This window comes from Pichia kudriavzevii, chromosome 3 (assembly GCF_003054445.1).
Source record: "Pichia kudriavzevii chromosome 3, complete sequence".
NCBI lineage: Eukaryota > Fungi > Ascomycota > Pichiomycetes > Pichiales > Pichiaceae > Pichia > Pichia kudriavzevii.
Genome location: NC_042508.1, coordinates 696,231 through 723,665, shown reverse-complemented (window position 1 = coordinate 723,665; position 27,435 = coordinate 696,231). Strand labels below are relative to the sequence as shown.

At 37.7% G+C, this 27,435-nt stretch overlaps 13 protein-coding genes across 13 annotated transcripts; 7 read left to right on the top strand and 6 right to left on the bottom strand.

Annotated features, from left to right (window-relative positions):
- Window positions 1-1,005: 1,005 nt before the first annotated feature.
- On the bottom strand, window positions 1,006-2,904 carry C5L36_0C03390 (uncharacterized protein; the record flags this gene model as incomplete). Its single annotated transcript, XM_029466016.1, has 1 exon — window positions 1,006-2,904. One exon carries the CDS (start codon window positions 2,902-2,904, stop codon window positions 1,006-1,008), a length of 1,899 nt encoding a protein of 632 aa, XP_029321876.1.
- Window positions 2,905-3,464: 560 nt separating this feature from the next.
- On the bottom strand, window positions 3,465-4,055 carry C5L36_0C03380 (uncharacterized protein; the record flags this gene model as incomplete). The annotated part of the gene is made up of 1 exon (XM_029466015.1): window positions 3,465-4,055. The coding sequence occupies one exon, from the start codon at window positions 4,053-4,055 to the stop codon at window positions 3,465-3,467; it is 591 nt and encodes a 196-aa protein (XP_029321875.1).
- A 787-nt stretch (window positions 4,056-4,842) lies between these two features.
- On the top strand, window positions 4,843-5,376 carry C5L36_0C03370 (uncharacterized protein; the record flags this gene model as incomplete). Its single annotated transcript, XM_029466014.1, has 1 exon — window positions 4,843-5,376. The coding sequence occupies one exon, from the start codon at window positions 4,843-4,845 to the stop codon at window positions 5,374-5,376; it is 534 nt and encodes a 177-aa protein (XP_029321874.1).
- Window positions 5,377-5,589: 213 nt separating this feature from the next.
- On the top strand, window positions 5,590-6,795 carry C5L36_0C03360 (uncharacterized protein; the record flags this gene model as incomplete). Its single annotated transcript, XM_029466013.1, has 1 exon — window positions 5,590-6,795. One exon carries the CDS (start codon window positions 5,590-5,592, stop codon window positions 6,793-6,795), a length of 1,206 nt encoding a protein of 401 aa, XP_029321873.1.
- Window positions 6,796-7,032: 237 nt separating this feature from the next.
- C5L36_0C03350 (uncharacterized protein) lies at window positions 7,033-9,681 on the top strand (the record flags this gene model as incomplete). The annotated part of the gene is made up of 1 exon (XM_029466012.1): window positions 7,033-9,681. The coding sequence occupies one exon, from the start codon at window positions 7,033-7,035 to the stop codon at window positions 9,679-9,681; it is 2,649 nt and encodes an 882-aa protein (XP_029321872.1).
- Window positions 9,682-9,798: 117 nt separating this feature from the next.
- Window positions 9,799-11,922, bottom strand: C5L36_0C03340 (uncharacterized protein; the record flags this gene model as incomplete). Its single annotated transcript, XM_029466011.1, has 1 exon — window positions 9,799-11,922. One exon carries the CDS (start codon window positions 11,920-11,922, stop codon window positions 9,799-9,801), a length of 2,124 nt encoding a protein of 707 aa, XP_029321871.1.
- Window positions 11,923-13,700: 1,778 nt separating this feature from the next.
- C5L36_0C03330 (uncharacterized protein) lies at window positions 13,701-14,153 on the top strand (the record flags this gene model as incomplete). Its single annotated transcript, XM_029466010.1, has 1 exon — window positions 13,701-14,153. One exon carries the CDS (start codon window positions 13,701-13,703, stop codon window positions 14,151-14,153), a length of 453 nt encoding a protein of 150 aa, XP_029321870.1.
- A 352-nt stretch (window positions 14,154-14,505) lies between these two features.
- Window positions 14,506-16,086, top strand: C5L36_0C03320 (uncharacterized protein; the record flags this gene model as incomplete). The annotated part of the gene is made up of 1 exon (XM_029466009.1): window positions 14,506-16,086. One exon carries the CDS (start codon window positions 14,506-14,508, stop codon window positions 16,084-16,086), a length of 1,581 nt encoding a protein of 526 aa, XP_029321869.1.
- Window positions 16,087-16,344: 258 nt separating this feature from the next.
- Window positions 16,345-17,004, bottom strand: C5L36_0C03310 (uncharacterized protein; the record flags this gene model as incomplete). The annotated part of the gene is made up of 1 exon (XM_029466008.1): window positions 16,345-17,004. One exon carries the CDS (start codon window positions 17,002-17,004, stop codon window positions 16,345-16,347), a length of 660 nt encoding a protein of 219 aa, XP_029321868.1.
- A 264-nt stretch (window positions 17,005-17,268) lies between these two features.
- Window positions 17,269-19,752, bottom strand: C5L36_0C03300 (uncharacterized protein; the record flags this gene model as incomplete). Its single annotated transcript, XM_029466007.1, has 1 exon — window positions 17,269-19,752. One exon carries the CDS (start codon window positions 19,750-19,752, stop codon window positions 17,269-17,271), a length of 2,484 nt encoding a protein of 827 aa, XP_029321867.1.
- Window positions 19,753-20,622: 870 nt separating this feature from the next.
- Window positions 20,623-21,351, top strand: C5L36_0C03290 (uncharacterized protein; the record flags this gene model as incomplete). The annotated part of the gene is made up of 1 exon (XM_029466006.1): window positions 20,623-21,351. One exon carries the CDS (start codon window positions 20,623-20,625, stop codon window positions 21,349-21,351), a length of 729 nt encoding a protein of 242 aa, XP_029321866.1.
- A 541-nt stretch (window positions 21,352-21,892) lies between these two features.
- C5L36_0C03280 (uncharacterized protein) lies at window positions 21,893-23,026 on the bottom strand (the record flags this gene model as incomplete). The annotated part of the gene is made up of 1 exon (XM_029466005.1): window positions 21,893-23,026. The coding sequence occupies one exon, from the start codon at window positions 23,024-23,026 to the stop codon at window positions 21,893-21,895; it is 1,134 nt and encodes a 377-aa protein (XP_029321865.1).
- A 207-nt stretch (window positions 23,027-23,233) lies between these two features.
- Window positions 23,234-27,388, top strand: C5L36_0C03270 (uncharacterized protein; the record flags this gene model as incomplete). The annotated part of the gene is made up of 1 exon (XM_029466004.1): window positions 23,234-27,388. One exon carries the CDS (start codon window positions 23,234-23,236, stop codon window positions 27,386-27,388), a length of 4,155 nt encoding a protein of 1,384 aa, XP_029321864.1.
- Window positions 27,389-27,435: the final 47 nt, after the last annotated feature.

Below are 27,435 nucleotides of genomic sequence, written 5' to 3'. Positions count from 1 at the left end.
ACGATATTTTACTTTGTCTGGCGGAGAAAAGGCTGGAAAGAGGCAGAATGGCTTTACCAGGTTGTTCCATGTCAATTTCAAATACCATAGAATATGGGTTGCGTTGATATAACGGCGATGTGGAATCAAAATGAATATAAGCCATACGTAGCATTGCACCTCGCTTAGCAGGGTAACATGGAAGTTAATGGAGTATCCCCTACCGCCACTAGGTTAGATATCCAGCTGTACATGGGCGTTGTACCGACAGAGGTAAAGTGAATGTAGTAGGTAGCATACATCAAAGTGGGTAATGCGTGGAGTGAACAATTAACAAAAAGACATTATTGATGTGTGTATCTTTGTGGACTGATACTGGACCAGAGTAATCTTTTCTTTTCACCTTTTGGAAATATGAGTACTATAACTGCAATAGTTTACACTTTAGGTGATTGTAACCTCGAATATTAGACCATTAAGGGCATGTTGAGTAGACATTAATAGCAAATGTTATGGACATATATGAAACTCACTTTGGTGGCTAGAAGATTGAGGAGAATGGGCGAGTACAAACGGTTCCAGCTACATGTGTTATGAGAATGCTCTCTTTGACCAAAGTTGCTTTTTTTGCAATGCTTTCGAGCAAATGTGTCAGCTCTTGTATGCAAGGTGCAGGTTCGAAAACATGTTCTATAATTGATTTATCTGGTGGATGATATAAAGGGTGTGTCTATTGTGTTTCGATCAACGATAGGCCTGAGCTCTGTGATAAGAAACCAACTCTAAAATACGAGTCAACAGACTTTGTCCTAGAGGTGAATTTGGTATGATAGTTTATAGATATACTAAACACATAGATTTAGATATATGTAAAGACAGAGCAACATATAGATGAGGTACATTAACAATTAGTTTATTATATAGTTTATATAGAAATTTGATTTATAAAACGGTTCGAAGACATTAAAAATTAGGTTTATTGTAGAAATAAAGTAGTGTAATAAGTTGCTATAATTCTATGACGAGTTAATTTTTCTCAATACTTGAATCTGTATTTTCTTCTTCATCATCCCAAGGGAAAGCACTGTAATTTTCTTTGCAGAATTTCTTTCTCAACTGGGCTCCCCACTTGTAGAAGGCAAATGGTAGCGCAACCATTGCAGTGGTGATAAACGCCAAGAGCCAAGATGCCCAATGTAGGCCCAACTTGTGATACATCTGCATGGTAAACAATGGGAATGCTGCACCACCAGCACTTCTAAGGAAAACTTTGGTAGCCAAGGCGGAAGCTGCATATTTGGCATACGTGTCAATAATGTAGTTGTTTAGTGAATAGTAGATTAGAACCATACCGTAACCAAACGCTAAGCCGGAAGAAGCCGGGCCGACCCAAATGACGTGTTTCTCTGATGTAGCACCCAAAATCCAGAGGGCAATCGCAGGAAATGGAGAGCCAATCATTGCACCAACCAACCTATCTTCCGGAGTAGGATCTCTACGATGGCACATTTTCACATAAGCGTTTTCAATGACTGGAGTTGTCAACAAAGCCAAGAATGCACCGATAATAATTGGAATCAAAACCAAGCCAACTAAGTCATCACCATAGTTGTATAGTTCACCAAAGACAACGGGATAAGCAAAGAAGAAGGCATAAAGTAGGGAATAAATTAGACAGACGTAGAAACACATCAAGTCAAGAACTGGCTCTGTAATTGCGAATTTTAGAGGTCTGTATAGACACGTTTGAACCAACTCTTTCAAGGATAAGCCAGCTGCTTCCTGTTCAGTCATGATCTTCTCATTACCTGTCTCCTTTCTTAAACGCTTTGCTTTCTTCTTCAAGATAACTGGTGCATAAGTTTCTGGAATCAAGGAGCCAACAAGCCACATCAAACCCGCAAAGGCAAAGTTGACCCAGAAGATGAGTGATATACGACCATCGTATCTACTAATGAATCCACCAACTAGGGGGCCAATGACAGGACCACCATATGGAGCCGCTGCAAAATAAGCGATTGCCTTACCTCTGGTTTCGGTGGGGAACATATCTGAGATGGAGCCTCCGACGTTGGCCAACCCTGATGCTGCAAAGACACCACAAAGGAACCTACAGACAAGTATGGTACCAATGTTTGGAGCGACTGCGCAGGGGATGTTGAAGATGAAGTAAAGGCCAAAGGAGATAAAGTAAACGGGCCTTCTACCAATTTGTTCAGATAACGGGGACCATAATAAAGGTCCAACGGAGAATCCCAACACCATCAACGAACAAGAGAGAATGGAGACTTCAGTGGAGACGTGGTATTTTTCGGACATTGGTCCCAAGGATCCCGTGACAATTGAGGAGCCAAAAGCGACACAGACAACCATCAAGGACAAGACGATGGTGAACGTCCACCTAAGAATTGGTTTCCAGTTATGAGGGTTCTCTGGGTCGTTCAAGGTGAATGTGACAAATTGGATTTCCGGGTCAAAAGGTTTTGTTGATTCGTCGTGAGGTTGTAGGGATTCTACATCAGTAGGCACTTGTGTGGGGATTTTCGTGGGAGTCTTTGAGGAAGTCCTTGATATTTGGGACTTTGTGGCTGCTCTAGATCTACCGATTTCACGTAGGGTTTGCACGGGGACCAAACCTGTTTCTGTTTCCAGGGTATATTCTTCTGGGAATATTGGGTTTTCCACAGTACTTGGTCTGACGGGATCGGCAATGGAGACTGCACGAGAGAGACCTCTATCTTTCAAAGATTTTGAAGTTTCTGTCTTCACCATACGAAGAGATTCTGCCCTTGAGAGGGTAGAGGAGAGGTTCCCCGAGATTTGCGACTGGGCGTCTTCAGGGTCATACACCTGAGGGGCATTTTCGGCGTCGATCCTGTTGTCGATGGACGATATGGACGACACGGAGGAAGAATGTGACGACATGAGATAACTTTGAAGATGTTGTTGAACTTCTTTAGAAGGAGGAGACAATGAGTCCTTTGAGTGTGTTGAGTCCTAAATGAATCTAATGTTAAAAGGAACCAAATACCAGAGAGTGGACAGGTTAAGGGTTCAGACAAGCCCTGCTATAGAATGCAAAGTTTGGTAGATACGGCTGGTTATATATAGCAATTGTTAGTTGCCGTGGATAGACTATGTTAGTTTCCCAAAGAGGAAACCACAACACGAGGAAAAAGAAATGAGGGAGAAAGAAACAATAGGAAAAACAATGTGACAGAGGCTATGCGGGATTTTTCCCAGTGGCAGAACGGGCCAGTGAGTGCAAGGGGGGGGGGAAGAAAGCACATGGGCAAGTAAATAGTACTCCATCGTTGTACTTTGACTAGTCGATACTACCATGCTTATAGATATGTATATATATATATATATATATATATATGTATAGATACCATATACTGTACACTAGCAAAGTAAAATATTACAGAGGCTCAGGGTGTGCTACTCTTGGCAAAGCAAATTGGTACCAGCGGTAGTTGCTGTTACTATTTGTGTACTTTGGCAGTTTCGCGGACTTTGCGCACGTACCCTACACGGCGTCCGTGGGGGCCGTGGCCGTGGCCGTGATGGTGGTGGTGGTGCCCATGTCCATGGCTGTGTCCATGGTGTAGTGGGGAATCACCGTTAACTGTTGGAGGGCCTTCCACCTCTAATGCAAGGGCGGAGCCGGGCGTGACCCCGAACCGGACAACCCTTGCAAGTTGTTTCTGGAGCGCTACCGCGCTACTTTCGTCGCCAAACCGCCTGACGCGCGCTATTTTCCCCTCGAGAAGCTTGACGGCCCGCGCCTGTAAAGACTCGGTAGCATCGCCGACGGCGGTCGGTGTAGTCGTAGCATCAGTGACAGTAGCATCATTAGTAGTTGGTACTGTTTGATCTTCAACATTCTTGTCGGTAGTTGCACCTTGACTTGAATTTGCAACTGGCTCTTCGAGATCTTGGTCGAGCTCAGCGGCTATTTTGTCACTCTCCTCGAGTCTCTCCACCAATACGTCCTTGGTTCCATCGGTGGGAAGTCCTCTCTCAGCCAGTAACTCCTGTAGTTTCCCCTTGAGCAATGTTGCGTACTTGGTCATTTCGTCTTGCAGCTTCAATTGTTGCGTTGTGCCGTATGTTCCCCCCTCTTACACTGTAGATGTCCTTTATTGGTAACTGTATGCAGGTACCGGGAAATTAGTTTGTTTTAATTGTACACTCAAACAATTATACTTGATGAAACTCAACTTTTAAATTTTATCATCACACTAACCCTTGGCGTCTATTGTCTATTTCAAAACTAAACTAAGCACTCGCCTTCAACCTCGCGCCACTCTCAAACCGAACTTTTTCGGTCTCGCGTTCTCTCCCTTCAAAACCATTATGGTCTCTTAGCAATTTAACGTTTAAAACCTTCTCACTACCTGAGAAACCACTTCTTCGCGAACTTTCCATGCGTCTTTCCTGCTCCCTCGTTTTTTTTTTCTTCCTCTTTGGCAACTTGCAATTTTTTTTTTTTAATTTATATTCCGTATTTCGGGATTGGGAATTTTTTGAATTTTTGAGAATTTGTATTTTTGAGAATTTGTATTTTTGAGAATTTGTATTTTTTTTTTTTTTTTTTTTTTTTTTTTTTTTTTTTTTTTTTTTTTTTTTTTTTTTTTTTTTTTTTGAGAATTTGTATTTTTAAGATTCCTACACTCTTGTAATACATTAATGTAAAAAAAAAAAAGCGCTGGCAGAAATTTCACTCTAAAAAAAAAATCTGGCACTGAAACTTTATTCAGCTGTTCATCGGATACCTAATTATATAAAGAGAATCCCATGACATTCCCCCTCTTATTCCCTACATTCCTATCCTCTCTTCAGATATATACATAATACGAAATGACGCTATACTGTGGAGTATGCACCCTTCCCGTCGAGTTCTGCGAATTCGGAAAGACCCTCAAGAAGTGCAAGGCATGGCTGCAGGAGGAAAACCCCTCGTTGTTTGATGTCTTGTACAACTCAAACAACGAGTCGTCATTGTCGTCAGAGACCGAGGCAAAGTTGTCGTCCTCGATTGCAAAGATGCAGCTCAAGGAGGAACGCAAACAGGAGAGAGAATTGGAGAATCTTAAAAACTCAAAGATCCTCATTAAGAGAATCCCTAGGTCCAAACATAAGAATATCTGTGCCATTCAGAATTTGGAAATCTTGGGCAATGACATTGACTTGAAGAAAACGGCAAAGAAATTTGCCTCTAAATTTGCTACAGGTTCCAGTGTCTCAAAGAATGCCGAAAATAAGGAAGAAATCGTCATTCAAGGTGATGTGGGCACCGAGGTGGAGAAGATCATCTTGGAGATGATGAAGGAGAGAGGATTGGAAATTAAAATCGAACATGTCACAGAGAGGTTTACAAACAAAAAGAGATGATTATAATGTTCTTTACCTCTCCCCCCCCTTCACCCTTCCTCCGTATACACCATCTAATATGAACTATGCTTGTGTTAACGGTATATAGTGCGTAACTAATTTTTTTTTCTTTTTTCCACTTCGTAATTTTATTTCAGTTGCACTCTCATTATTGGTTATTCTTTACCACTTGTTGTTCCTTTCTCCTTATCCCAACATCTTGCTTAAAGGACAATGTCATTTCATGACGTTTTGAAACGTGGCGATGAGGAAATACTGAAAACACGTCCTCAGCGCTCCGCAATATGGAACACCTTGTCCCACTTCACCTGTGTCGCAGTCACGGGATTCTCTAAACTCATTCTTGCTACTTGCTACAACGTGGAAGTTAAAGGTATAGACAATCTGGACAGCTCCTTAGCTTACGCACGATCAACAAATAGGGGGTTCCTCACTATCATGAACCACATGTCCACATGCGATGACCCCTGCATCTGGGCTTGTCTACCTTGGAGATACTTCAAATCTTGGAACGATATCAGATGGGGGTTGGCAGCTTCAAACGTTTGCTTCACCAACAAGGCGGCAACTACCTTCTTCTCATTGGGTAAGATCCTACCTTGCGAGAGATTCGGAAGAGGGCCTTTCCAATCAGGGTTGGACGCTTGCATACGTATCTTGTCTCCAGATGATACAATCGACCCTTCTCATGTACTGTCCTCCCTTGACTCCGTTAAGCCAGCTTCATTGGCTCGAAACGCCCTGTCTTTGTTTGACACCAAATACACTCCGCCAATACTACGCTATCAAACCTCCTGGGTTCACATCTTCCCGGAAGGTTATGTCTGTCAATTGAAACCACCACATTCAAACTCCATGAGATTCTTTCGCTGGGGTACTGCAAGGTTGATCTTAGAACCAACTGTTCAACCGGTCATTGTCCCAATATTCACAGATGGTTTTGAGAAAGTCAAACCTGAAGAAATCGACATGAAGACAGACTATCTCACACCAAATAATTTTGGTGCTAAAATTACGGTAAATATAGGTCGTGCAATCGATGACAATATCATATCTAAATTCAGACAAGAATGGAGGGACTTATGTGCTAAATATCCAAACTTGGAAAACCCCAATGATTTATCAGACGAATTGATGTTTGGCAAAGAAGCTAGGGAGTTGCGTTCAAGGGTCTGTTCGTTCCTACGTGAGCAGGTAGCGTCGTTAAGGCTGGAAAATGGCTTCCCTGAGGAAGACCCAAGGTTTAAAGACGTTAACTTTTGGTCTAGATACACCAAATCAAGGGGTAAGTCCGATCCCGATGTTCAATTCATTGGGTTCAACTGGGCCATCAAAGAGTACCAGAAAAACGTGAAAATCTATGATGATAGAGGGAACGTCATCGGTGAACGTGAGAGTGAACGCCCTGAGGGCCTGTAATCTTATAATCTTAAAACTTTATAAACTGGTCTTGTAAATAGTCCCTTAAGATCATCCCTGTAAAGAGTTGGATATAGTGATACCAGTATATAGCGCATTTTTCATGCCTCTCAGGCTTTCTTTTTCGGTTCTCTTTTTTTGTTTTTTTTTCTTTCATAAAGAAATATTATGTACTCATTAAGGATTCAATGAATAATACACTTTTCCTATTGAAGTTATCCAAGGTGGCCACGGAAAATGTCTCTTTACAGTAAGGGCACGAGAATACTTACACGGGCGTGTGTATCAAGACCCAACTATATGTTGGTGCATTCCATTCTTGAAAATCTGATAAGGCTAAAATCAAAATCCCCCATGTACTCCACTGCTTCATTTATTCAATCGGATTCTAAGAGATTCTATAGCTTGCCTTCCAATAAATTTGCAGATTTTGAGAAACAACGCATAGATTATTTCTTACAGCTACAAGACACTTTTAAAAACCAGTCAATGTCTCCCAAAATAAAATCAGAGAGGTTAAAATTGATTATGTTACAGTTGATTCCAATTTTACCAAATGGCGAATTTTCAAATAAGCAGCTACCATTTATTAATTCGGTCATTAACTTGATCGACAATAAAGCCTCCCCTAATGATAGTTTTACGCCAGATGAAATGATCTTACTACTGAAAAGTGTACTTGGAGGTATGTCCTTGAAAGATGTGCGCTTCATCGATTTCTTTCCTAGATTTTATAACGCGTTGAGAGAATCCCAGGAATACGCAAGTGATCAAGCACTTAGGCTAGAGTTGTTCGAGATCTTTATCAATTATGTGTTGCTAAGTACAAAAAGAAACACCGTTAGTAAGGTGATTGACGCATTCATTGATGAAGAGCAAAACATCCATAATAATGAGGCTAACCAACAAGTTGTTGAAATTGTCTTACATGCATTTGAATCGGTAAGGCCAGATACGGAGACAGTTTTGCTATTGGCAAATCTTTGCCCAGATTTGAGCTTGATTAAAAAAGAACTGTCTGATTGCACAATGTTAGAGTTGATTCTATCGAATTTTTTTAAAGCTTCCGATGAAGAAATCAGTGAGACGTTTGAAGATAATTTTGTCAGTGAAAGGCTAATCAAACTAATAGACATTATTGAGGGTAAAGTTGATGACCCCATCTTATCATACGTCGAAATTCTTTACTTTGCAACTAAGAATCATTTCAACGATGTATCTGTTTCAATTTTAGACAAGCTTGAAAGAAAGACATCATTCTTCAAGGAGTCGGATCAATTCCAAACATTGTATGAAGCAGATACCTTGTTTGCACTAGTTTCGGCATCTTTGAAATTTAACAAGGTCATCAATGCAACCAATCTGTTGGCCCATCTAAGGGATAATAAAAAAGAGACAGAGTTCGTAGAAGAAGAATGGATGGCATTGTTACAATATGATGCATTTCAGCTGCACGAATACAAACCCGCCATTGAACTAATTAATGACTATAATTCAAAATTAGAGTCTTTAAATAAAGAATACTTCTTTCAAGATGTTGATTCTCTTAATTTGGTGTTGGAGTCATTATGTTGGTCAAAAAAGGATTTTCCTTATATTGACAAATTCAGAGAAGATTTTCAGGAGATGTATCAGGTCCCAGTGGATGCTAAGAGTGTTTCGACAGTTTTGAATTACCTATGCGAAGATGAATCCAATAATGAAAGTATCAAACTGGCGTCCTCATATTTTCTTAAATTTAAAGATCTAGTTGATTGGGAGAATGATTACGAAGGGTTTTACATGTTGTCATTGTTTCAATTGACTGCTAATATTTGGAAAAATGAAAGTCTTTCTTGGAATGAAAAAATGGAGGTTTACAAGAATGTCCAAAGGTACGAATATTTGTTCAATAAAGAATGTATCTACGAAATGATGAAGTCTGCTATTAAATATAATGCTGGGACGTTTGCAATCAAAGTGTTGCTTGATCAAACACCCGAGTTAAAGAAAAATGATCCAAGACTAAAGGTCCCAAATTATCAAAAAATTTTTGATTGCATATATGACTATTTGACTAAATCTCCAGATAAAGAATTGAATAAAAGAGTCTATAAATATTTAGCCGAGTATTTTTCGATACCGTATGAGTATTATCCGGGATTTATCAAGATGTTCATCGATTGCGGGGACCCTGAGATGTCATTGAAAGTTTTTGCAGATATGAAACGATTGAGCAAGGAATCTAAGTTACCTCCACCCAATGAAGAGTTTTATATCTATTTATTGAAAAGTTTTGCGAAATTTCAGTATGAAGAAGGCATATTTAAATTACACTTGAGCATAAAGATGGATTTATCGATAAATCTAGATATCAAATTGCTGAATTCATTAATGGAATCATATGCGGCTCTTGAAGACCCTTTCAAGACGCGTGATGTCTTTAATTTGGCATTTTCGTTACCCAAGGAGAATGGTACAAATAACGAAAGTGCTTACTGGATGTTGAAATCTTTGAAATATGCTACACTGGGACACGCCAACGATTTTTATAACGGTCTATCACAATATGATATGATACCTGATCCTTATTTATTTGGTGAATTGTTAATAGCAAATTGTTATTTTGAACAATATCGTACGGCGTTTGAAACATTACAATTAGCTGAGCAAAATGGAGACTACCATTTAATCAATACATATGTATTAAAAACGTTACATAACCACTGCTTACATGATGGTGTTCGTGATGAATTGAAAGCCTATTACCAAGAAAAATTCCCTAAGGAGTGGGATGAACTGACGAAAACAGGTCAATTACAAGACAACCGAGAAAAATATCCTAACTTGTTGGAGAATCCCTATGAAAGGCCTTATATCGAAACTAAACAAATATCCGATAGTTAGGCTTATATTATTCTAACCTGTATATATATTGTATATGACTTACAAACGCATATCATCTCGGTATCGCAATGTAGAGAGTACAGAAAAACAGAAACCAGAAGTTGCTTATTCCTAGTATTACTTCCTCAGTACAGTGTTGTTTACTTTACTTGCAAATCTCAATGAACTAAGAGATTCATTAAAGTGAGAATTCAAGCAACTTATATTAACAAACATCAAGGTTTTCGAGTCACCCCCTAACGAATCTTTGAGAACATGTGTTAGTTTTGAGTTCCTGTACGGTATGTGCGATGATTTACCCTTTAAGTTAGCAATAACATCACCTAATGCACTCAAAGACTTATTTATTGCTAAGGTCTCCTTCAATCTAATGCCAGATACTTGAGAATGTGATAGTCTTTCAGAACCGGCTAAATCAACTAGATTCAAAATCCCAATATTCTCATATTTTTGCAATGTTTCGTTATATGATATTATATAAACTTTGAAGATTGAATGTGATCTCGATGAAACATCATTTGCCATTGTTGACGCAGTAGCACGTTTTTCACTTGCATGTTTTAGTAGTCCTTCAATTTGTTCGGTAGAATACAACTTGATCATTTTAATATTTTCAAGGCGATCATTATCTAGCCCTACCAATTCATCATTATTATTAATATGCAAAAATCCATCTTCTATCAAGTCATTTGTATCATCACCATAAATTTCAAAAAATTGACCGTATAAATGATAATGCTTGTCTATAAAATTCAACGTATTCAGCCTTTCAAACATTAGTTTAATTGAACTCGGGATCAACCCATCAATAGAATTACTCATTGTAAATGTTTTACCAGAACCTGTTTGTCCATATGTGAAAATACATACATTGAATCCATCAAGTGAGCTTTGGACAAGCTGCGAGATTTCTTCAAATATATCACCATTTGTGGCATTCTCGTCAAATACTTTATCAAAACTAAAGGTATATGTCTTAGCTTGTTTAAGTACTCTCGATTTATTCCCATTACTATTGGCAGTTTTGGGTTCTGTGATTAGCAGAGTTTCTTTGAAATTGGAAGTATCTAACATGGATCTGATTTGATAATTAAACATTTCATTTTGGTGTTTTGGTTCAGGTTTCAAACGACAAAAGACTCTAATATTTCCTTTCATTTCCTGTAACTGATTATGCAAGAATCTTCTGTAATGCTCTTCTTTTTTTACTTGTTCATGAAAAGATTCAATATCTTGTTTATACTGCCGGCATTGACCTTTTAACTTCAAGAGCTTATTACATTCACCGTCTTTCGTTGTATTCAGCTCATTCATTTTACTATTTAAGGCACGTTCCTGGATTTGTATTTCTTCATGCTGGATTAACAAGTCGTTACTAATGGTTTTGAGGCTTTCAAGTTTAGATTGAGTTTGAGTTTCGTATTTGTCATGCAAGGTCTTGATATCGACAAACAGGTCTTCAATTTTCAAGGTTAACTCATTGCATTCACTTTTAATTCGCCTAATATCTATATTTTCAGTTTTGGTATAATTATCCAGCTCTTGCCGTAGCTCCTTATCAAGTTTTTTTTTATCAATTTGTAAAACATCAGAGGAATAGCTACCCAGTTCATCTTTCAAATCCTTTATTTCATCCTTTAGTTTTTTTTCCTTAGCCTTGAAAGACTCGATACCATCTTGAATAATTTTAGTGATCTTTTCCTCATATTTGACATTCAAAGAATTCACTTTGTCATCAAACTTCTCTTTCATTGTGTTTTTAAATATACTAATTGATTTTTTCAAGCTTTCAACTTTCTGTGATTTCAATGAGTTCAGTCCAATAATCTGACGCTCAATAAAATTAAATTTGGATTTTACTCGTTCCATTTCTGACCTGACTTTATCCAACTTTAATTCTAAATCAGGAATTTGGCTTTGAAGTTTCCAAGTTTGGCTTTTAATCTTATCAAGTTCATTCAATTTTTCATACTTCATCCGGGTCAATTCATCAATTTGTGTGTTTGTATCTGTGTATACAGTTTTTATAATGGCAGCCATGCTTTTCGGGTTTTGTAGGTCAAGTTTCCTACGTTTCGAGAATGTGTGATCCGATGAATTTAAAAATGAGCTGGGATTGGATACAATTTGTAATGGGATCCTTGATTGTGAATGTGAATGTGAATATCGCTGCCTTTGAAGCGGATGTTCTGGTAGAGATTTTGCTTGAGCTTGAGCTTCGGATCGTTTTCGACTGCACATTTTGACGCTTATTTATAGAACGAGTCTCCCTTTTTTTTTTAGCGACTGGTGGCTGGCTTCTGATATCAATACTTTGCCTCTAATTCAACAACACCAGAGAGTTTCTAGTGCAGTTGTCTGTTGATCTATATGATGTATCACATTGCATTTCTCTATCATATTAATTGAAATGTAAACATCAAGCGAATAAAGATTTGGAATTTCCTAAAACGGATATACAAAAATTGTCAAAAAAAAAAAAAGAGAAAAGCAAGAGAGAATTAGGTGGGACAAGCGAAAAAAGAGGAGTTCCCAATTGAAGGAACAAGCAAAAAAAACACAGATTGGGTTTTTCTGAATCGTACAATAAGAAGAGAGATTGTTTTCTTTTGAAATTGACATCGATCACCTAAACTTATTCTCTTTATATTTCTAGTTTGAAGGGGTCGTGATGTTCTGTCCCCGAACTAGCAGATGTAAGTTATTAAATCGATGCATATACCCAAGTTATAAATGCCCGAAATACAGTGCTTCATACTCAAGAATATGTAGTTTCTCTACACTTAAAGATGCCTCATCTGGCTAAGGACCGTTGAAGACTGTGTATTATATATGACCCCAATGCAAATGGCTGGTTAAAGAATGCGGTATTGTATAGAGTAATAGTTTTTGGTGCTATTGTAAACCCATCAGTTGTGAGCTGCATCCCACTCAATCTTCGAGACCATGACTCGGATATTGGATTATTTTTGATCCGAGGACGCAAATCCAGCTCAGAAAAAGGTGTAGTTTTCCAGATCTGATCTCATCTGAGAATGAGTCAATTTCCAGAGAATAAAATTATGTAAACTTGAACCGCCAAGGGGGTCCGCCTCTTCCGGTTTCAGCCAAAATCGGCAATGGAGAATGAGGCTTTCTTTTTAGGTTTCTACTCCTTTGATAAAATACTGCATATCATATCCTCAAAAATTATTGCAACATTAGAAGCGTGTATTTAACCATACTCTCACTGCTGCACATGTAGGGCAGAAGTGAAGGTTAGGCTGGCAGTCGGAAGTATAAGCTTTATTTTCAGATCCTACCCATGTACTCTTATGTAATTGGAAGGTGTCACGACCTAAGCATGGAAATGCACCTGATAATGCACTAGATTAAGGGTTACGACGAGACGTATACACAATCTACTGGATGGGCACTGCCTCATTAGAGGACGGGTAGATTGAACGTTGTCATCGATTTCAGTGCACAGTAAATGACTTGCGCAGAATAAAAAAAAATTGCCAAGTAATACCTTCAGAATTCGATTTTCGAGCATTCTTAGCTTTGGGGCTAAAGTTACCGTTAAAGAGCACTAATGGTGGTTCCTATTTGTCTAGTCCCTATTTTGTACCCTCGATTTATTCTTCCTGTTTCGCACTTGGCTTGTTGTTGTTCACATAAGTAAGATCTTGCAACATACGTGTCCTTGTTTGTTTATATTTTATTCTGATCATCATTGAGTGTATGATTTCCGATATGTAGTATGTATAGTGTATACCATACCTATTGGTCATGCAGGTAGAGATCTTGCTGTAGAAATTGCTAATCTTTCCGTTCTAGACCGAAGGTGGCAAATGTTTCATTTCTCAAAAAAAATGTGCAAAGATTGGACTTTCGGCACATAAAGGTATGCTGTCTACAATTTTACACCGAGAAATGGTAAGAGATAGCAATTCTCTAGAAGAGATATGGGGTGGCGATCGGTGGCTTTATGAAGCGGGTTCCTAGTGGATGTGTTTACTAGTGCCATTCCTGAGGGAATGTTTTGTCCGGTGGTCCGCTTAGTCTACGTGCGGCTCATGCAAGAGCACTTCCCCCACAGGAAAAATGCCTCACGTGCGGCTTCCATGCATCCTGTTGGAAGGAAAATGGGCGATGGTGACGGATCTGACATCTGCTCCCCTGCAGCCATTGTCCTAGGAAATGTTCCATGTCGTGCATGGTGCATTAAATATACATATAAGCCACGATCTCGTCTCTTTGCAGACTATAAATTAATTAGAACTCCCTTTATTGCTCTAATGTCTGCGCCCATGCATCTACACCTGAGAGCAGTAGAAGATATAGATACTGACTTACACTTCTCATTTGGAAAAGTGTACCTTTTATTAACTATCGTTGTTCCACTGGCCCTGAACGGGAAAATTGTTACATCCTTTCACCTACCAATATTTCATTGGTCATATATACATACATATATGTATATTTTTTAGGTTTAGCCACTACTTTTTCAAAAAAAAAATAAGCTTCGCTTTTGTTGTGTTCATTTATCACCTGAATAACTGAGAATAAAAACGATATTCACAAACAATAGTCTCACATCTTTATAGTTCCAAGGTCTAGCATACAATAAACTACTAATCCGATACCTTTTTCCAGTGGTTTATGTTGAACCCGACAAATCGCAAAAACCGAACATATAGCAAAATTCACCGTTCTTGCAATCGTTCCTTTTGAAAGAATATATTATCATAGCTAAGTTCTAGAAGTTTCTTGCTGGAAATAGTACATGCCGTGTCTATATCCATCGAGTCTCATCAAACCAGTTCAAACAATAAACTACTGATGCCAGATCGAAAAGCTTTGAATTACTTGAATTCGTACGCTCAAAGTGGAAGGGAATGCCACCAACAAACACAACCTTCAGAGCAGATATCACAGCAACTTTCGCAGCCTATACAGCCTCTACAGGCCCCACAGGCCCCTATTCCTGCACAACCTGCAACAATAGTTCCCACTACATCATCACTTAAAGCTTCTACTTACAATGCTATTATAGACCAACCTCCTTACCAACCTTTTCATTATAGTCAATATACTCATCCAACATACCCCCCAAGTTCAGCTTCAAACTATTACTATTATGAGCAAAGTAGATCAGTACCTCAGTTACCTATCCAAATTGTATCCTCACAACAACAACAACAACAACAACAACATTTACCAGAACTGACACAGCAACATTCTGGACAAATTACGCAGCAACCTCTACAACAGCATTTATCTTCAACTTTACATGCATATCCATTACACCCCTCAACTTCAAACCCTTCTAATTATCAATCTACAATTCAATTGCCTGTTCAGTATCCATCTAATTTTATACCTCCACCAGTCACCACTCCTCCATACTACCATAACAACAACAACAGTCACAACCACTCTAACACAACCACCAATAACAATGATAATATCAATAATGAAAACCATTCATTCATTAATGACAGAACGAGAACTCAAAGTGAACTTCACAATGCCACCGAAATTGAAACTAGCTACAAACACTCAAGTAGATTGGTTGATGGCAATTATAAGGTTGACAAAAAAAGCATTCCGTACACATTCAAACCCAATTCTTCAAAATCATCTGTTAACCATTTTCGAGTTGATTCTAAGTTAAGAAGAAGTCCAGAAGTCGATAACTGGAAAAATGCGAAGTCTGTTGAACTATTCCAAAAATTGAAATGGTTGAACTCCAACAAACGTGAGATTTTGGAATTAATGAGAGTCGTTGACAATGACGAAAAGTTACAAAGTCTTCTTTATGCAGAAATAGAAAGTGGGAGTAATACTGATTGTAAAATTGAGGAATTTTACAATCATATTAATACGTATGCAAATAGCAAAGTTTTGAAGTTTCATTCTGTTTCTCAAAATTTGAGTAATCTAACGAACATTTGGCTCAAGATGAAGAAGATTGAGAGCCACGGAAGCGTAGATTCTCAACCAATCATAGATCAAAAATTCGCATTAACATTACAACCATCAACCTCCTCTCCGTTTGCAACAGGAACTCAACCCAATAAATACAACCTCAATAATATAAATCCAACAAGTAGTTACCCTGGAGAGTCTGTCTCGTTACAGGTTGTACCTCTGAGACTTAACGACAAACAACAGCATATCGATTTTAAATCACAAGGTGTACTACATCCGGATTTAAGTATAAAAATGAAGATGGTGTGTGCTCACTGTGGCTCAACATCAACTCCAGAATGGAGGAAAGGCCCAGAAGACGCAAGAACTTTATGTAATGCTTGTGGATTATTTCATATGAAGTTAGTAAAAAGAATCGGAGCTGAAGCTGCAGCTAAAGAACTAAGGAAAAGACGAGAAAATGGTGAACAAAATAATAGGAGACTGTAATATTATTCCGTCCATCACTAATGGTTTGTATATTAAAGTAACTATTTACTTTTGGTATTTGTATAATTCAATAGTTTGTTTAACTAGTTTAATTATCACCGCCAAAAGGCGGTTATTGCAAATACAACATATCAATTTTATCATATAGAGAGCTTCAAGGCAACAATATACTTTTCATAAACTTTTGTTACCATGTTTTGATCTCTAAACGTGAATTCCCAAAAAAAAAGAAAAGTTAAAAATATACATTATCTTACACTAGTACTTCTTCCTTTTATTAATTTTATCCTTAAGAAAGTTCTTGCCACCGCTTGATTTTTTCTTCTGAATTTCCGAATAAGTCTTGCCAAACCATTCTTTAGCCTTCTCGTCTTTTAGTATTTCGTCAGTGAGAGTCTTTCCTCTCTTTTTACGACCGATTCGTCCCGCATATTCTCCAACACCTTCCACAATTTCACCAATTTGGAAGTTTTGAGGAATTTCCCACTTTTCACCACGATAGAACCTTTTTGGATCTAAATATTTCCTATTCTTTATAATAACCAAGTCTCGTTTTATATCATCTGTCATCTCAACTTTTGGTAGAGAGAACCACTTCATCGATCTCTCCTCCTTTAGTAAACGTCGATCAGTTACGGTCTTTTGGTTCATATCTGGCAAAACACTCTCGACAGAATCATCAATTTTTTGAACCCCCCGTTGTTTATTCTTCCCAAGGTCCTTCGTATTTTTAGTTACCACATGTGCTTCGATAGTTGGTAAATGTGAGACTTTCTTCTTAATTTCCTCATACAATACGTTAGAATTGTTCTTTTTCTCTGATTCCGTTTTGTCGAACTTCTGCTCCTTCGCTCTCGTTTCCTTCAGAAGTGTGAAAATATCATCGATATTTAAGGTGGTATCAACGGTACTCATCATGATGTATTGTTACCTTGATTGTAAATTCAACTTGTTAAAGCAGAAGCTGAAAAAAAATTTTTTTGAGGTAAAACGATCAAAGAAAAAAAATATAATCGGCAGTTTCATCAACCATTAAGAGCGACAGATGAAGAAATTGTCTATTTATTAATGCATAATTATAGTGTCTGTGGCTTAACAAGTTTTGATAAATTACAACTATAAAAAACCAAAAGCATAACTTATATAACAGGAAATAGGGGAAACTCAACAAAATGGAACCAACTAAATATCGTAGGCACGACAAATCTGGTTAAGTTTTTCAATACTAGCTAAATGTTTACCATGGTTATTCTTTTGAATCACCTTTAAATATTGTCTAATTTTGTAAACAAGAAATTTCTTTCTCTCAGGGTCAATCAATTCAACCATCTTTTGGACAACATAATTGGCAAATGGATCCTTAATCATTAATACTAAATTGGAGGCTTCTGATAGTGGCGAGTCCTTATCTAGATTATCTTTCAACATAGTTTCATAAATCTGGATTCTACTTTCTGCAGGTAGATTGATGATACATTTTTCAACTGCATTAGAAGCAAATTTATGTTTTGATAGCTCAATCAGGTTCTTCAAAACAACATCCAAAATAACATCTGAATCTTTCTTTTTACCACTTTCGATAATGTGTTGAATAACATAGTTACCAAATTGATCTTGGACTAAATAATAAACGAAGCCCTTCAACTCATTAAGTATAAATTCTTGATCCTCAGTGTCTGAACATTCCAATAGCCTTTGAATAACTCTGCAACCATAAGGATGCATCGATAAATGATAGATTTGGTTTCTTAAAGAATTCAAGATAAATGGAATCTTTTCGATAGGAATCTGTTCAATTGCCTTTTGAATAACATGATTACCATTTTGATCCTTGACCAAGTTAAGAATATTTGGTTTTAATTCTTCCATTATTTCTAGTTGGTCATCTAGTGGGACACCTTCCAGACATTTCTGAACAACCCTACAGCCATACATTTGCAAAGATAACGTATTGAAGGAGCCTCTCATCGATTCAAACAAAACCTTCTTCTGTACAGCTGTACCATGCTCAAAATACTTTTGGATAACGTAATTACCAAAAACGTCTGTCATCAAATCCATTGCATTGTTTCTGATTTCTTTGAAAAACAACTCTTTAGTATCATCAGATACCACTGATAATTCGTGCTGAATGAATCTTGAGCCATGTTGATCCTTAGAAAACTCATAACCATGTGAAGCTATATCTTCCAAAGTGTAAGTTTTATCCTTATTACTACGGAACTCTTCTAACAGTGGGGACCTAACAATATTTTTGTGCTTGGTTCTGGAATTTCGACCACCTTTTCTATGAGAAGAATTGAGAGGTGATTTACTATTCTTAACGGGAGAGGATGGCTCTGGTGAATGATGATCTCTGCCCTCACCTCTCGCACCTATTGGATGCATCCCAACAACTGGTGAAAACATGATAGGAGTAGTACCTACAGGAGAACCAGGTCCTGGAATAGGCATTATTGGTGAATACATACCACTATTAGCTCCATTTGGTGGGAAAATTCCATAAGGTGTGAAGGGAGGAACCACATACGGAGAATTGGATCTATTCAAACCAACAGGAAAGAACTCATGTGGGCCGTTATTATTTGGTTGCTTATTACTATCGCTACTCTCATCATCTAAATCACTAGTTTTACTGCCATATTCGCTTTTGGTAGTATCTGTAGGCTTCATATTCTCGGATTGGGGTTCATCAGATTCTTGGATAGCAGACGGTGGTTCGGGATGTGCAATATTATATCCGTTAGATGCGAACGGGGGAAACATTTGAGGAAAAAATCCTCCATTTGGATAGCTTTGAGACCCATTTGCAAAGCCTTGCATCATCACCATTTGATGTTGAGCATATGCAAAGTCCATGGGGTAACTAGGATGAAACGGGGTTGCAGTGGCTGGGTTCCATTGTGGTTTTAGACCATCATGAACCGAAACGTTATCATGCATGGAGGAGTTGCTCTCAGACATTTTATTAGTGATAGTAATGCTATTATTAGTAGCAGCATTGACGTCGGAACTAAATGACAAGTGTCTGGAAATATTGGTTGGTGTTGTTGTGTTGATGTATGTTTCCAATTTTTCAGAAAAAGATTGCTTTCTTGGTTCTCTGTATGATTGTTGAGGAGAGGTTGTATCATTGTTAAAAACCGAAGTTCTTCTAGAAGTGTTAACAAAAGTGTTAGATTCGAGCTCTCTCGTTTTTTCAGTAACAGATGAAAACTTTTCTAAAAATGAAGAGGTATTTGGGGCCTTGAATCCGGTTACATTAACACCTGCAACAGAAGCAGGTCCAAAAATGTTTGCACCAAATCTGGATTTGGCAGCAACAGGCGCAGAAATGGCAGAAATAGCATCCCTTAGTGCGTCAGAACCAGAATCACTCATCACTGCTTCATCAAAGACACTTAGGTTTTTCGGTTGATTATAACCACCTAAAAACGCTGAAACGTTATTGGCTTTCCCAACATTGACGCTACTCAAGCCAGAAATAATACTAGCAACATCATCTTGAGCATGAGATACTCTACGAGTCATTATTGGAGAAATCGGATTTGGAACACCCATGGAATTCAGGTTGCTGCTGCTGTTATGAACCTTTTCCCAAGGATTTGAAACGATGCTTTCATCAATAGAGGCCGCTTGATTAGAAGGATCCCAGTTTGTAGCCATCTTGTTTTATTTTGTAGTATATGAGTGTGCTAATCCCTAAAAAACAAAATTTAAAGCACGTGGGATTATATCAAGGAGTGAGAAATAGAAGAATATAGGTGTACCTTCAAGTTGAGCTTGTCACTAGACAAAAGTGAAAATCAAAGTAGTATTCGAAGACGTGGAGTATTTGAAATATGTAACAAGAGTTCTGCAAATAAAGTGTTTATGCTAGTTGGTTTTATGAACAAGAAAACGGATAGTTTGCGTTTCTGCGATTTGTACAGGCGGTATCTGGTATCTGGTATCTGCGGCGTAGCGTAGCGACTATGTACAGGGCTGTTGACTAAACGTGAAAGATGCGTTAGATAGACTACTGCAGGAGGAAACAAACATGAACTTCCCATGTAGTTCCATTCATCCAAGTTGCTTCAGCAAAAAATGAATTGCCTTCTTCAAACTCCAAATTATCGAGCATGTTTTTTTTTTTCTTTTTTTTTTCCTGGCTCCTGTGCCGTTTCTAAGTTTACGTATTTCCAATATTTCCTCCTTTTTGATTCCTTGTAATTATGCATCCGATTGACTAAGCTTGATGCTCTCTTTTTTTTTGCCAGGTTAATTAGAAAGGTGAAAGGAAGTTAATCACATACATACGGACATAAATTGAAACTTAGATTTTATTGAATGAGCGCAACTAAGACGTTGGAGCCATTGTTGGGTGGAATAAAGAGAGCATTAAATCCACCATTTAGAAAGACTAGTCGGCTACCTCTCGACTGGGAATCTTCTTTATATTCAGAGGATGATAATGTAAATAGAAGTAGTTGTGCAGAAGAGGGAAGCAATGATTTGGACACAGAGGTTCCGGTTTTGAGATGCTTTTCACCCAACATGAGGCTAACAAAGGCTGATTTCACACTTGGGTCAATGGCTCCCTCAAATGTTGTCAATGGGAGATACGCTTCCAATTTAGTACATACAAATAACTACTATCTCATTTTCAACAATGTCTTCCAAATGGCCACGTATTTGCAGCAATTCATGAAAGACCAACCAGTAATCAATGAACAGCATATAAACCTGGCTCTTTGTAATGATTTTGTTACCCATCTAAGATTCATATACCCGGAGGTATGCCCTGACCTGAGTGATTTACCACTTCTATTTGAGTATGGACTCAAATCTAAAAAGATAAAGAATCAAAAGGGGAAATACAAATCAGTATCTAAAATATGCGGGAAACTTGTCACCTCTAGAATTGATGCTGTACGAAGGTACCAGGATCCTTCCATTAAATGCCTCTTTGAAGCAGCGAGATCATTCTACACACATGAACGAGACATGGTAAAACAGATTAACCGATCCCATTGTGTCATTCTCAATGGGGTTCCTGCAAATATACATAAAAACAAAATCCTTGATTTCCTATGGGACCTGCATTGGTCTAATGATGAAAATACTTGTATTCGGAAGTTCAACCTCACTCCGAATGGGTTGTTCTGTTCCTACGTTCTTGTTTTTGAAGATGAGACTAGTTCTCGGCGATGCATCGAAAGAACAGACAGGCAGCATTTATTCTATGACCATTGTCTCCCTCTAGTAACAGCCGAAGCACTGTAATACCAGAACAATCCCCCCTCACCCTCCTACCTCATGCGTTTCTATAGACTTGAGCAAGATAGTTTGTGTATATTCGACGCGTCCACAAATATTTTACTTCAAACAGCTTGTCTCTGAGAGATCGAGAGCAGCACTTGATAGTGTATGGGATACTCCTCAGGACTCAAATGGCAGTGGTCACTCATACATGTTAGGCAGCTGTCCCGGGGTAATTGTAGCAGGAATATTGCCATTCTTGGACTATAGTGAACCCCCTAAAGATCCATACTTGCAAACCGTATACTTGATTGCAAATATATTCAGCTTTGCGTCCTTTCATCATGGCTACAAGCTTCTAGGAATTTCATTGTACGTTTCCGATTACAAATTTGCAAGTGGCATAAACACGCAGTTTGAAAGCGCTGGGCTAGGAAGATACATACAGAAATGCACGGTTAAAAAAATGAATACTAACATGTACGCCAGTGTAGATGTTACTATGCTCTACTTACCAAAGCCAAAACTCTAACTAGAATATTAAAATAAAAAAAATTCATGAGTATCAAACACTTCGCCATCCTTCCTTGACAATTTCCCATTTTCTAGACTCTTCTGACGATACCGAATCCATTTCATTGCTAATGATATCATATTTTTCCCAAATACCTTTGTATTTCCAAACGATAACTAAAACGTTATCATTGACCCAACCTAATGTACCTATATCGTTGACTAAATCACTTTTATTCCCCACATTTTTGGACATTACACTCCATGTGCTCTTGAAATAATTGGGAAACAATGGCAGATCTTTCAGCAGATGCTTTTTGTTTTCTTCTCCAAGATGATATATATGTAATGTGCATTTATCACTTAAAACTGCCAATTTCGTTCCACTTGGTGCAAATTTCATATCACTTATGATGGCAGGGTCAACACCTCTTCTGAACTCATAAACCAGTGTACAATTTTTAGTATCATGGATTCTTATTATCGTCCCCTTAGTAGAAGCACTAGCTACTAAATTTCCCCTTGGCGATAAAGCTAAACATTGAACAGGGTTTCTGTGCGCCTTTATCAACGAAACGCTTTTCTTGTCTTGTGTATTGATGATATCAACTATATGTATTTGCCCATTATTTCTGCCTGGAAAAACAAGTATCGAAGATGATTCACAAATTGCCAAATCAGAAGCACCGGGTTCGTTATCATCAGTTTCGAAAGAAAATAAAAGTTCAGGTTTTGATTTGAATGAGTAAACTAGAGCATTATTCTTCAACAGTGCTACAATGTGCGTCCTAGATAAATGTATATTAAGTAAAGGTGTGTTGAATTCCAAAACTATCGAATTCTTCTCTTTCAGATCATCCCAAATGCACAATTTATTCAGTGGTGATCTAGGCTTTTTTCCACCCCCAACTAATGCAACATAGTTAGTTTTGTATAACATCTTCACTATCCCAATACCTGAATTCACATTTCTAGTCGTGCTACTAGAATCTCGTGTTTCTTTGATACCAAACGATCCCTTGCTGAAGTCTCGCTCCATTTTCAATTCCATAGGATACGTTGAGTATACTTTAAATCCTGTGTCTGTACAAATGGCAAAACATGATTGGTCCTGATTAAAAGCAGCATTGTTTAGTTTGGGTTCTTTTGATTTCACATGTACCACCAAAGGTCGTTGGGCATTCATCGAACCTATGAACTGGTCAGTGTATACTGCAGTAACAAGACAATAGAATTTTAAATCAGTCAAATCAGGTCACAAAACATTACCGCACTACATGAATTTTAGGATCTTTTCATCCTGGTTCAAAATATTAAGGTTTAAGACAAGTACAGGAATTGTATCCTCAAACTGTCTTTTCTTCCGTAACCCGGAACTCTTCAAGAAGCTACAATGAGCTCGGTAGGCATCAAAAGTAAAGAGAAGTCACAGCAAATTGAACTTTTAACTTTAGAAGGCGGGGAGATCAACCCCCCTTCGAATGTATACCCGTTGAATTGGATTTCAAATACCGATGCTTACAAGAATATACATAACCAGACCAACGCAGACAACCAAGAGCACAACAAGGAACAGAATGTGTATCCAGACTTTGAAGTTTGGAGGCAATCTGCAGAAGAGAATGAAATTATGAAGACTCACTTACAAAAAGGTTATTATCAATCTCCTGTCGTAAAACACGAAGATCAATCCGGAAGACCTCTCATGGCTGAGATTTTGAATAAGGAAGAATCGACAAAGAAACGTAAATTAAGAGTAATGGGTCAGGTTTTCATTGATGCCATGCATAGAAGAAGTGTGTTTAATAGTATTAAAAATAGGGAAAGCTACAAACCACCACCAAGAGTTACGCTAACTGAACACAAGAAAGAGATCTGGTTGCAAAGATTAGCAGATAAAAAAAATCCTCTGAAGGATATTTCAAGAGCAATACCTCATGGACTTAGAAATAAGTACCTATTAGAACAATGCTTGAGTCACAATATCCCTATAACTAGAGCTATATGGTTGATCAAATGCATCTCAAGCAATGAACAACGTCACCTGAAGAGAAAAAACGCAAGCATTAGTAAATGGGTGGTTGAGTGGACAGAACAGGTTACTTCATTCTTAGAGTTTGTAATTGAAAGTTGCTTTCAGGACAACACTAACTGGAGAAATAGGTTTAATTATGCGATAGTATTGGTGGTTAACTTATACTCAGATGAGTTGATGAATCGAATTATATTTTTAACTTGGATTGTCAGATTTACATCACATATTGTTACCAAGGCATCAACGTTTGAGGATTTGAGGGAATTGTTGGTCCATCAATCGATCATCAAGTTGTTTTGGTTTAAGATCATCGTTCATGATTATCTTACTAAGGAATTGAGCGAATCTATGTTGATGATCCTAGCCAAAATTAGTCAACTAAGTAAAGGAACAAAGTTTGATGTTTTATCACAAAAAATCACTGATAGCTTTCAATATCTGATTAAATATTTGTTCTACTATAATTCCGATATATTCATTCTACCTTCAAACTGGAGTAACTTGAAGCCACATCTTAGGAAAACACTAGACATGAATTTGCCTCCAGTGTATGATCAATTTAATCTCATCTCATATAGAAATGAAACTTTAACGATAGACGAATCCGCAGAGTCTTCATGTTCCGATATTATACCAAATGATAAAACCTCTTTGATTTTAAACAAATTAAACAATCTTGAAAGCGAATCAATTCAATCTATATCTAAAATGATCTTTGAGGACATGGGCAGTAATTGGAGACAATATATTGATATGCTTTTTGAATGGAGCATTCAATCGTTTTCTGACTCTAGAATTTCTCAGCAAAGAATAAGTCTGATTTGTTCAATATTACAATTTCGACTATTGCAATTAATTCAGTCCAAGTCAAAGAGATACAAGAGTACGCGTTCTGAACTTGAGAACAAAGTTATTGATTTTGTCCACTCGATGTCTGAGATTATCAACTATAAAACTTTGGCAGAACCCCAGGGAGAATTTTTTGATATTTCCAGTTTCTTGATACTCATCAATAAACTATACGTTATGAAATTGTTTATTGTTAGCTCGTACCTAAGAAGGTTGATTGCTTCAGGTGTTATTTATTTAAGTGAACCAGATAGAACTTGCTACATACATATTCTGATTCTTAATTCACTACCTGTGTCCGATCCGAACTTGGTGAGCATATTGAAAAGGTTGATTGATTCAACGAAGCTAGAAATTCCTTGTATTAAAAATAAAGATTTGATCAAACAGGAACGAGTTATTCACATAGACTCGATATTTAAAAATGACAATATTGGAACTATTACATTTACAAGCGATCCTATGTACATTGGTGAACAACTTGAGTTAGATTCATTTACATACTTCGAATTTGAGTCTAGACTGAAAAATGAAGAATTAAATTTGAAGGAGTCTAATTTGAATGCCTTATATGAATTGTTTTCTAGACACCCCAGTTGCTTGTCCAAGTTTTTTATTTCTATTATGGACGGATTGGATAGCGGAACAGTTAAAATTGATAGTGCTGAAACCATGTGTCTCTTATGCAAGATGATATTTATGAACTCAAAATTGTTAAAATGCTCAATATTCAGTATAAAAATGACTATATTAGACCTAATATACAAGAAAATCAAAGAGTGGGGTGAAACCAATAAATTCAATATCATTGCATCACTGATCAGATCCGGCACCCCAATCGATTTAATTCCCTGTGATATTAATGTAAGCAATGTTTCAGTTGGGGAGGAGTTTTTGAAACCAGAAGAACTAGCGATATTAGAGGTTGGTAGTTATGAAAGATTGAGTACAAGTGCAGAATTCACGCATTATACCACTTTAGCTATTACTAAGTATGTCAACAGTGTTAGAGCCGGCGTTTCAGATTTTCTAATTGTTCGCTTTCTAAAGAGTCTACAAAGGTGGAAACAACAAGAGTTTGAAAAATGCGTACACGATTATATCTTTCGATTTATCAAGCCGACTTTGCAGTTAGAATATGATATAAATTTGAAGGTACTTGTGAAAATGGTGTGTGATGAGTTATTCGACTTTAAAAACATTATAGGTATTTTTGAGAATAGTGGTGATATATTTGATGCCCAGGAGGACAAACATATTCTGTGGGATTTATTATTTAATGTTAATGAGGGTGTGGTGTTTCAATTTGCCAGATGGGTTTATATTCACCAAAATGCCAATGATTATTTCAAAATTTTGAGGGATATGATATTTGCATCTTTTAAGGTGAGCAACAGCAAGGTTGATTCGACAGGCACACCTAACGATGTTGATTTGATGGATTCATTTGAGATTGTGAAACCATTCGAAATAGGTCAGCTAAATGGTCAAGTGGTGGATGCATTTTGGAGTCTTGTGAATGAGCACAGAAATATATTCCTCGAGCTATTTTATGATACAAGTGTAGGTACCTATGAAGTAGAAGCCAGTTTGAAGGGGTTCATTTTTGGTAGAGTGTTGAAAATCCCCGATGATGATATTTTTAGGCACTTAACATACTTCAATCTTCCTATTATGCAATGGGCATTCACGAAAACCTTTAAAGAGAATAACATAGAAGGAATTATAGAACAACTAGCAGTTGTTAGAGGACTGAATGAGAAACTAGTTGGTGAGTTATTTGCCCATTTACAAGACGACGTTAAATATGACATGCTAATTACGTGCGAGGAGAAGTATTTGAATAGTGAAGCGTTCCCCAAAGTTATTGTGTATGGCGTTGATATAACTAAATTTGTTGGTTCTATTATTGGAAGCTGTTCACGGTTTCATAGTCGAATGAAGATGGAAATGGGAGATGCCACTTTCTTTGCACTAACTTCTGGATTGGAAAAGCTGATCAATTTATGCAACCATGGGAATAAGAGAGACTTAGAATGTGGTGTTAAGATGGTTTCGAAAATCATACTATTACATCGATATTTTATAGTCGAGCATGTACTTAGACGCTCGATTCATTTGCAACGTGATGTGTTTATCCAAAGCTTGATGAAGTTGTTCAACCACAAGATGATGTACAAGGATTTAAAGTTGAAGAATCTACTCTATGACGTATTAATGTCGATCAAGGTAATCATATCCGAATGCTTGACGCAACAATTACAGAGGAAACACGAAAGCCCAACACAAGGGAGAGACACCCCAACGAATTTAAATGCCAACACTAACTTGAGTGCCGGCACTAATCCAGCCTCAGCATCTAACAACACTCCACCAAGCAACAGTGGCTACATAATCATGCCAAACATTCTCAACGTGAAGCCACCAAGCTTCAACAACAGTTTGAGAAATTTGCTAGAAATGTTTGACATGAAGGACACCGTACGAGAGCACGATACGAACCTACTCTTCACAGTGAACCAACATTGGGATGGAACCATCGGTGGGGACGAGCCCTTAATGAGATACGAGAGACGTCCCTTTGATGAGATCGAGGGGGGCAACGAGAGCAGCGTGAATATCAGTCTCTTTGGTGTTGTTGCGAAAAGAGAAAACCCCCGATAGCTTACAGCCCATATTGTGTACCCATATGTGTGAATTAGAAGAGAACA